At 43.1% G+C, this 10,612-nt stretch overlaps 1 protein-coding gene across 1 annotated transcript; it reads left to right on the plus strand.

Moving 5' to 3' along the window:
* The first annotated feature begins 3,405 nt into the window (after positions 1-3,405).
* avpr1aa (arginine vasopressin receptor 1Aa) lies at positions 3,406-5,237 on the plus strand. Its single transcript, XM_068738919.1, has 2 exons — positions 3,406-4,354; positions 4,992-5,237. The coding sequence occupies exons 1-2, from the start codon at positions 3,406-3,408 to the stop codon at positions 5,225-5,227; spliced, it is 1,185 nt and encodes a 394-aa protein (XP_068595020.1). The 3' UTR covers positions 5,228-5,237.
* Positions 5,238-10,612: the final 5,375 nt, after the last annotated feature.

Genomic DNA, 10,612 nt, shown 5'->3' on the forward strand with positions numbered 1-10,612 from the left:
CCCCCCCCCCCCCCTCCATCAACGTCCATATTTGGGTATAAACGGTGGCACCTGGACGGTCCTGAGATGAAACAATCTATTCCTTATTTACCACGGGTCTCAGCCTTAAAGGGACAGTTCATTTTTTGGAGAAGACTCCAACTTCGTTTCTGTGTGTTCCTTTATTTATTTTTAGTTCAATAACCATTTCACACAAAAGCAGACGAGGAATTAGCCGCCTGCTGAGATGTCTTCCAGAACGCCGTAGGAGAGTTTCCAGGTACCCGACTTCCTGTTTTCTCACATCATAAGGAACTCTGGAGATATTTTCAGCCGTAGAGTGCATGGAGAGCTTCCAGTTTTGGGCTTAAGTTAAACCCTATTCTCTTGAGTTCGGTTGAGTCCTAGCAGCTCACAGTTTATATTCACAGCTAACAGTGAGAGCCATTCAGATCAGGAACCACCCACCGGAGGGGGGGGGGGCGCTTCTTCAACGACCGCTCGTCCCTTTGCTGAAGGCTGAAGAGCGGTTTGTCAGTCCAGTGAAGCATCTTCTACAAGACAGTTTGAAAAAACATGCCATCTTTTATTCACATCTGAATGTCTGCTTCAGTGTGCGACTGCTGGAGATATCTTCAGTCCACCTAAGGGAACTTCCAAGCTCCATGCCATTCCGGCTTCATGGAGTCATCGAGCATGGGCCATGGGACCCATACACACTAATTGTTGCTGAACACAATCTAAAGTTCTGCTGTCGAGTCCGTATGCCTGATTGATGATATCCCTGTGCTTCTGTGTGGGACGACCTCTCAGGACCGCTACTCCCAACCGCCCACCGGCTGCTTCCTGCTGCTCTCCGGTGAGATCCTGAACAGCATCCAAGCCTGTGCTTTGTTCCACATGAGCTAAACTTCATTTAGTCTGTATAATAGCAGTAAACACTGCTATTGGCGCACAAAGCCAATCCAACGTTCACCTTGACCTGCATGGGAGGCTTGCAGTGGCTGCAGATTGACCCAATCCAACACAGCGAGGAGGACGAGGAGGAGGAGGAATAGAGTTGGATTTGAGTTAAAGGACTCAGTTGCTATCAGCAGACTGAGACATGTCTATTTTTGTTAACTACAAGCCTCTTGGTAGGGAAGGAGACATCAACAACACCTTTAGACTGTTTGACTCCATCTTAAAGGTTTGGAGGTTCGTTTATTTGTTAAACCCGCTGTTAAATATTTGTCATTGAGTCACAAGTGAAGTCGTCTTTTGGTCTTGGAGACGACAACGACACTGTACTTCTTAATGATTCTCTTTATCAAATGAGGCTGCGCAGGAAATAACTTCCTGTTCAATAATAAATATAGTCACTTCTGATTAATTCATAGCCAAGCACCGCCCATGTATGGATCCTGATCATTTAATTGGATACTATAGAAAACATCAGAACAGTACAGTTTGTGCTCCTCGTTAACAGAGCATCGGAAATGAGATCTGGACGGCGAGTGGAAGAGGAACAAGATAAAGATAACCTTCCTCACGATTAGCACAGAGCTGTCAGATCTGCTTTTGCAATGGAAACTTCATTAAACAATTTACAATGTTATGGATCACTAGCACAATAATAAACAATAAAAGAAGCACAATAAACAGAACGATCATGGAGGCAGCAGTGTGTAGAACAAAAGCAGTGTAAAAAAAAAAAAAGCCCTGAACCACAGGGGTCAGAGGGAAGGTTCAGGTCCTGTTGGGTGATCCCAAAAACCTGAACACTAATAACATTTTTATAATAATAATAATAATACATTTTATTTATATCGCGCTTTTCTGAAAACTCAAAGACGCTTTACAGTGTACATAATATGAAAACAGTAAAGAAATACAGAAAACACAAACAATAAAAATGTGAACACGGATATAAAATCAATAAAATTCAAACAGTAAAATTATACTGAACAAATCAGCTTTCTGAGGAAACAGTATAAAGTTACTGCAAGGCCCGACTGCAGGACTGTGGTGGTTGGAGGTTATAGACGCCATGGGGAAGGGTACGGCAGCACACTGCAAAAAGTATGCAACCGTAGCCTTTCACAAATCCACACAATATAGAAAAACTAGAAAAACACTCTGAGAGCACATGCCTCCACCGAGCAGCTCATTCCCCTCCTAATTGGATTTACACCGTCCACATGGTGATCTGGATCATCAAAAGGTTCTACATTGTTCTTGGTATCTTTATACACCAGACATGAAAAGTAAAAGTGAATCAGAGTTGATAGTTATTTTTAACTAAGTTTTGAATCTGTAAATGTGCTTTTCAATGTTAAAATTACATATTTTTACTGACTCCATTCTGGATCCGATCAGAATGAAATTCGGTAGACAGAGGCCCCCCCACCCTACATGACTGTGTCAAATACTATAAACATCGGTCAATAATCAACCAAGATATTGAGGAACAAATTTTGAAGCTCCATTCAGGATCTTCTCTGGATCATCACCAAAATGTAATTATTTGTGCCTGGTAACATTCCCAATATGTCTTGAAAATTTCTTCCAGATCCATCCAGTACTTTTTGAGATATCTTGCTAACAGGTGGACAGACAGACAGACACCGGCCATTGCATAACCCCAGCCTCGACGGAGGTAATAAAATAAAAATGCAGGCATTGGAGTCTGTTTGGTATCTAGAGTGAGACTAAATGTGATTTAGGACCTCACTATAATACAGTTATGGAAGCTCTAATGATGTCCTGAAAATTATTATAATAAAAACTCCTGTCAATTATTATAATGACAGTCTGGACATAAAAATAAGCACAGTACATATTGAGAAGTTTTCTAAAAAGTTGATTTCATGTGGCGACCCCTGACGAGACAAGCCGAAAAAGAATTAAGAAGAAGAAGAATTGAAAAGCTTTCTCAAAATTATGCCTTGAAAGTAGATTGATTTGTTTTTTAAATAGTGGTTTTGTATTTCAAAGTAAGAGGAAACCTCAAAAAATTACTTTATATAAAAGAACACAGTATGGAAATTAAATATCTTACAATTATGAAACTCTCACAGAGTATCTCAAGAAGGGTTCTTAAAATATTCTGAAACTATTCCACAAATACTGTTATCTAAACATTTTATAATTTTATGAAAATATATATATTCTTTTCAATTCTGAAAATTATGGATTACTCCTCTAAAATCTATGACTTGCTACCTAATCATTAAATACTTGGATTTATTTTAATTCCAGCCTTTATTTTTTACAGTGTAGCTGCGTTACGCACATTCTGACTGGAATTTGATGGGAGTTTAAAAAGCCGCCACAGCAGCCAGAAGTTAGACAACAAAGTGTTGTTGCCTGCAGCACCAGGTCGCTCCACATACGGGCTGGAGAGACGCTCCACATAGACGCTCAGGCGCACACAGGCGCAGTGCCATGCACACGAGTGACTCCGCGCTGCTCCTGAGCGGAGGGAACCAGTCTCTGGTGCCCAAATCCACCGATGGCTTCGTGATGGGAACACCTGGAAACGACACCGTCCACCCCAACGGTTCCGATCCGTTCGCGCGTAATGAGGAGGTCGCCCAGATGGAGATCATGGTGCTTAGCATCACGTTCGTAGTTGCTGTCATCGGGAACGTGAGCGTCCTGCTGGCGATGTACAAGACGAAGAAGAAGATGTCGCGGATGCACCTCTTCATCAAACACCTGAGCTTGGCGGACCTGGTGGTTGCCTTCTTCCAGGTGCTGCCGCAGCTCTGCTGGGAGGTCACCTACCGTTTCAGTGGTCCAGACTTTCTGTGCAGGATCGTCAAGCACCTCCAGGTGATGGGGATGTTTGCGTCCACATACATGATGGTGATGATGACTGTGGATCGGTACATTGCCATCTGCCACCCGCTGAAAACGCTCCAGCAGCCCACCCAACGCTCCTTGATCATGATCGTCTCCACGTGGATGTGCAGCCTGCTGCTCAGCAGCACGCAATACTTCATCTTCTCCCTCAGCGAGATCAAGAACGGCTCGGACGTTTACGACTGCTGGGCGCACTTCATCGAGCCATGGGGCGCCAAAGCGTACATCACATGGATCACCGTGAGCATCTTCCTCGTGCCCGTGGTCATCCTCGTGATGTGCTACGGGTTTATCTGCCACAGCATTTGGAAAAATATCAAATTCAAGAAAATGACATCGGTGGCTGGTGCTGCGAGCAAGAACGAACTTGTCGGGAAGAATTCAGTGAGCAGCGTTACAACAATATCAAGAGCCAAACTGAGGACGGTGAAAATGACGCTGGTGATCGTTCTGGCCTACATCGTGTGCTGGGCGCCGTTTTTCACGGTCCAGATGTGGTCAGTGTGGGATGAAAACTTCGAGTGGGCTGGTGAGTGTTGATAAAGTCCAAAACGCAGACCTTCACTTTTTGTTCGGTCACCAAAAAAAAGGAAAAAACAAAACAAAAAAAAACACATGCGTAAAGTGCGCACAGCTTTTACGCACGGATTAATTTGACATACAATAACAAATATACGATTGATTTTTGTACAAATAATAATAAGTAAACACAAAGAAACAAATTACATCGATATTTTATTTACAAGTCACTTTATTTATAAGAGACAAGAGCTCTTAAAATATTACAGCTACTGCAGGAAATTTAAAAGAAAGACATCTTTTCTCCTCAATGAGTCTCATTAGCTGTGACTCTGAGATACACCAACACCATTCTCTTCAAGCTAAATGCAATTTCCTAATGCTAAATTATATTTTCATCTTGAAAATTGGTCGGTATAACCTCTCCTTAGATTATTTAATTGTCTGAATCTTTCTGGGTGAGAAGATGCCAGCAACAGATGTTTTCCGAAAATTCAAAATGCCTCGAAAGAATGTGTTTTGCAGCAATAAAGTTTTTTGTTTTTTTTAAAGAGCAGATATTCTCTTCTATACAACAGACATTTCTGTGGTCAAACCTTCACCAGATGTTGAGTGGATTTACCATCCTTTCCTTGTTTCCTCTCTAGAGTCCGAGAACACAGCTGTGACTCTGTCAGCCCTCCTTGCCAGCCTCAACAGCTGCTGCAACCCGTGGATATACATGATCTTCAGTGGTCACCTCCTGCAGGATTTCATGCGCTGCTTCTCCTGTGTCAAAACGAACACTGACGACAAAAAGGAGGACTCTGACACCAGCACGCGCAGAACAACGCTGCTGAGCAAGATAACTAATCGGAGCCTTAATGGTAGTTCTAGCAACTAGCTGGAAAATTATCCCGACTTCCATTCAGGTGGAATAAATATGCAGACAGGCAACTCTGTGGGAATTTGAAAAATGTCCGTGGCATCAGTGTACATATAGTTTCAGCTCATCTTAACTTTGAGCTGACATTGATTTAAATGGCCTTCTAGCCTCCCAATTTAAAGCTTCTGTGTGGGGAAAACAGGGAACAAACTGAAGTAGCATAATTTTCTACAAGGACATGAAATGTGGACACAAGCGGGAGACTGTGAGCAAAAATGTTCCTCATAACTGCAACAAAAACGTAAGAAAAAAATGCTTGCAAAACGGGAGTTCTAAAGATTTATTTAAGATTGATCATGTTTTTATATCTCCAACGTTCTTTGTGAAAGCATTCGATGTTAATACGTGATTTTTTTCTACCTTCTCCGGGAACTCTAATGCTCTTACCGGTGGTTGTGTCTTGCTGTAGTGCTGCCAAATAGTCTATTCTGGTTGGTGTTTATAAAGATTATACAGTAATAACAACCAGGAGGACGTGCAACAACGAAAACAGCTTATCCAGATCACACGTCTCTAAGTAGCAGGAGCCGCCGCCTCGACCTTTGTTCCCAGCTTTGTTTTTTTCTGAAGCAGGTTTTAGTGGGTTTCTTAAGAAAAGAAGCTCTTGGCCAATGAGGAGAAAGAATGATGTGTAGTGCTTCTGAATGGTCACCATGAAACCACGGCTGATGTATTTCATCAGGACATTTCTAGATGTGTATACTTCAGTATTTATAATAAAACATTCTATAAATACATGTTGACTACGACTCTGACTTCCTCCCTCCCTCAGTCTGATTTTAATCTTTTCACTCGCATGAGTTTTATTATATTAGACTTTTTCTTTTGGAAATGAAAGCAACAAGCCAAAGTAGAAGACAACACGATTAACGTCTCTTTGTCACGACGACCAAAGCCCAAAGGAGCCGCTGCCTTGTGTTTGTTTCGCCTCTTTGCTATATTTACAAAACATAATTTTTGGCGGCAATACGACGCTTCATGGTAAGATCTATATCACGCTATACGTCTGTGTGCTAAATACGATGCCTCAGCCGGCAGCTGGTTAGCACAGCATTGCTGTCTCATTCAAAGAAACTGCAGTAAATTATGGAAGAAAGCACTGGCTTTTTTCCTAGAAGGGGCGTTCAAGGCTTTTCCATGCTTCCGGTAAAGCAAATGTTTTGTGCTCATCTCATCGACACATTCATTTCAAAACAAGTCTTCATGGTTTGTTACCAGGATGTCTCAACACTGTTTTGTTGTCGGAGCGTTTTCTGGACTAGAAACTTCACGCACGTTTCTTCTTAGTGAACTGTAACATCAAGCGGACCGACAAGCTACAATATTCTGTCATTCTGAGGAGTTTTCCTCTATAGGGGGGAAAAGCTCCTCCTTTGAGCTCCTCTGATTCAGTTTTATCTCAGACCATCTGACCAGATAATGAGTCAGGGGCCATGTCACGGAGATGTATGGGGGCATAATAGCAGGAATATTGTGAGTCCTTAAACAATGTGAGTTACAGTTAAGACCAGCGGAGAAGGGTGGGAGCGGACTGCTATAAAAAGGAGAATAACATAAGCGCCCAGCAATCTTATGAGCTAAGATCTCTACTTATAGAGGAATGGAAGGAGCATCGCTGCAGCTCTGATGGACATACCTCAGATTCCTGTTCCAGCACCAGCTCTAGACTTCATTACAGACATCAATCATGACGTGGCATGCCTCAGAAAGGCCGGTGGGGCTAGGGAGCCGAGCTGAGGTTGTTGCAGACCAGATTACAGAATAATTCAGGAAGTCTTGATTTAGAGTTTCATAAGATAAGACAAAACAAGAACTTTATTTATCCCCAAATAAATTCTGGTTCCAGGTTAATTGAATGAATTAGAGAAAATAAAAAATAGAAATATTCAAAATAAAAATGTTTGCATTGAACAGAATAAAGATAAAAACAATATTAAATGGAAAAAGAACACAAAATAGGTGAAAATATAAATATAAATATCCTCCTGAGACCCAGCCAGTTAGCATGTCCTCTGTAGTGGACATTTGTCCATTACAGATGACATCCTAACTGGCGGGCTGGGTCCCAGGAGGATATAAATATAAATACAAATACAATACAATATATTTTTAACTTACGCACCATTGTGGCTGGTCGCATGAGCTCCAACTCACGTCGATGGAGAATGGAGCTTCTTTCTAATTGTAATAATGCTTTTCGTGGGAGTTTTCTTTTTCATAAATAGCACCATCCATCCATCCATCCATCCATCCATTCATTCACTCGTCCCGGGGTCAGGTTGCCGCTTGGACATGCCCGGAAACCTTCAAAGGGAGGTGCCTGGAGGCATCCTAATCAGATGTCCAAACAGGTTCTGTTGGACATGAAGGAATGGGGACAGTATGAATGAAAGATGGCTGTAATTCTGATTAAAAAAAACAAAAAAGGTCTGGTCTGGTGAATTTGAATTCTGAGAAATCACTTCACACTCCTCTGCTCGGAAGCAGGACCTCGAGCGTCTCTTTTATTTCCAGCGCCTCCAGTGAAAACATGTTTACTAGCAGGAAGAGTGGCTGTTCGACGATGTATTCTTCAGACACAGCATGCATTGTGCGGCATCGACGCTAATTAGATGCACTCTTCCTGTCTCCGTGAGCACACAACCTGCACCATGCTGTCCTTACAGGAAAGTGTCCGTCCTACTTTCTGTCTGTCTGGACAATCCACAGCCGACACCCTTCACCCTGACGCCCCGGCCTCTCGACAAGGAAAAACAGATCAAAGATCATCAGATAGCACAACAACGAGTGGACGCTTGCTTTATTTGGCTGAATACGACTACTGCTGGCCAGGGGTGACCTCAAGAATCGGGTTCTGGTCTTTGATGGATTGAGCTGAAACTTCCACCTCGCTCCCCCCTTGTCCTCCTTCCATCCTCCACAAGAATAACTCATTTCTATCACTTCTGTATTTTCTCCAGAGGTCATCCATTTCATGCGGACAAGTAGACAAAATGTGAAACTCAAATAAATGTTGCGTCACACCTCACATATCAGAAGGAAATGTTGAGTATTACTCACATAGAAATCCTGCGTTCTCCAGCTGCTGGATATTTCGTGCCAGATTGTGTGTGAATGCTTCTTTTGTCCTTTGTCTACTTTTAGTTCCAAATGTCATCATATTTCAAGGATCAGCTCGGTGTCTGTAAATTATTGTTTCCTATTAGCAAAGGTTTTTGCTGCTGGTATTTTTTAGCGATGTGAAACATACATAAGGAAGAAGTGAAGCTTTTCTGGTGTGCATCTACTAGCAACCGATCACAGCAGGGTGTCACCTCATCACGACCCTCTATGGAGGTCCAGAGGCCTGAGATGAGAGATGCCTTTCTCCTCCGTCACGCCGCCTGCAGAGAGAGCGCAGCTCAAATAATTGTTGATCTGCTGAGTTTCAATCTGAAGTAAAACATTTTGGATGATTATTTTTGTGTATTTTTTTTTTATCAGGATTTGTTTCAGTTTCCAGCTCGGCTTTGCTATTAAATTGGTCTTATATAGAGGAACCCGGAATGAAAGCGGTGAGATCCTCTTAATACTTTTTAAACCCACCAGCGACCCTTTATTATCCTCTCTACATGTTTTAGTTATTCCACATAAAAATGTCAGGCTTCATTATCAGAAATAGAAGCGGCTCAAACACCACGAAGTCCTGCTAAAATATTTGCAGTCCTCGCAGAGGTGCCGTTGCCAGGAAACCGATCACCGGTCAGATTTCCTGTGCTGAAAATGATTAATCAAGCGTTGCTGCGACTATTTTCAAAGCTCATGTCCACCAGTCATGGAAAAGCTGACCCCTTATTTTTCCTTATTTGTCCACGGGGCCGTCTCCGGTGGGAAGAGATGAGGTGCATGATCAAGCGGCAAAGCGTTACCCATCAGAAATGTCTCTGGGGTTCTACCAGGAGTTCTCATCTGCAGGCTGTATTACATGGAGGTGACCACGATGTGACCGACTGTTACATCTGAGTAACATATAATAATCCGTTATTTCACACCATCAGTATGTAGCGTGCGCTCCATCAGCACTGCTTCCAGCAGGAATCTGGTCCCGGCTGCAGTCCAGCCTTCATCACTTGAAGATCACGCCTTGGCAGTCACCGAGCTGCTGATTCCGACACGTTTGTTCCTAGACCATTGGACTGATGTGGAAATATAGGGGAAGACGACGGTTTACTTTGGTGCATTTTTAAGAAAATGGGGGGTCTATGACTCTAGGTGACCTCAGATTGACCTACAAAAGAATCACCAATATCTCAAGAACTGTAACAGCACAAACGACTAACAATTTTCATTTCAAATTTATATTATGGGGGTGGGCAACTTTACTCTTATAAATAATGCATGTTTGTACCGGTGAGCAGAGGCTTCCAGCTCGCTGCTGACCCCTGCTGGTCAGAGGAAAACAAGACGCTCCTAAAATACATTTTGGTGCCCAAATTTATTTCATTTATTGCTTTTTTAACTTCACTTCTTTATTTGTACTTTGCTTTAATTTCAGAGCACACTGAGACATTAAACTGCATCATTTTAAAAAAAATGATTATTCTGGAGAAGTTGGAGTGTTATAAAACTTTTGACCAGTAGTGTACGTACTCCAAGAGTAAGGATGCAGGGGGACAACATCCCAGAGAGGGTCATTAAGTCCAGGGAGATGTCCATCTTCTTCCAGATCGCTGGACTCCTGCAGAACGAACCTGCTGCACCTCTAAGTGCTCTGGTTTATTTTCTAATGACATCGTGCAGGAGGTGCACCTCACACAGACCCACTGGGTGGGTCATTAGGTCGCTGGAGCTCTACCCTGGAACTGTCTGACAGTTTAGAAAACTCCGCTCTGAGTGGAGTTCGCTTGTTTTCTCTGGAGACGTTCTGCGAGCTCTCGGCTCTAATGGGAGCAAAGACTTTGCAACGATCGAAGACTGTGTGACAGGAGTAGCAGGGAAAGACAGAACCGAACCTGACCCACAAGAGCAAGAACCTTGGCAACGGAGCCAAGGAAAAACTTCCCTTCAACAGGCAGAAACATTGGTCAGAACCTCGGCTCATGGTGGACGGCTGTCTGACCAGCTGGGTTGAGAGAGAGAGAGCGAGAGGGGGGGGCGGGATGACAGGTAGGAGGAGAGTCAAAAACACAATGTATAAAACCATAAATGCTAATGCTAGCGATCGCTCCCTCTGTCCATGGTGCTGAACCTGGGCCACAGGCCACAGGCCAAGGTTCAGCACCACGGAAAGAGGGAGATGGAGACTGACAAAAAGAGGGACAGAGGGAGAGAGAGAGAGAGAGAAAGAGAGAGAGAGAGAGAGAG

The sequence above is a fragment of the Brachionichthys hirsutus genome, chromosome 5 (assembly GCF_040956055.1).
Source record: "Brachionichthys hirsutus isolate HB-005 chromosome 5, CSIRO-AGI_Bhir_v1, whole genome shotgun sequence".
Taxonomy (NCBI): Eukaryota; Metazoa; Chordata; class Actinopteri; order Lophiiformes; family Brachionichthyidae; genus Brachionichthys; species Brachionichthys hirsutus.

What these genes read in the sequence shown, in the direction of transcription:
- avpr1aa (XM_068738919.1), top strand. Translation starts at nt 3,406, where the DNA reads ATGCACACGAGTGACTCCGCGCTGCTCCTGAGCGGAGGGAACCAGTCT. An exon ending in TGAAAACTTCGAGTGGGCTG is followed by an intron (nt 4,355 to 4,991) that starts GTGAGTGTTGAT and finishes TTTCCTCTCTAG; the next exon opens with AGTCCGAGAACACAGCTGTG.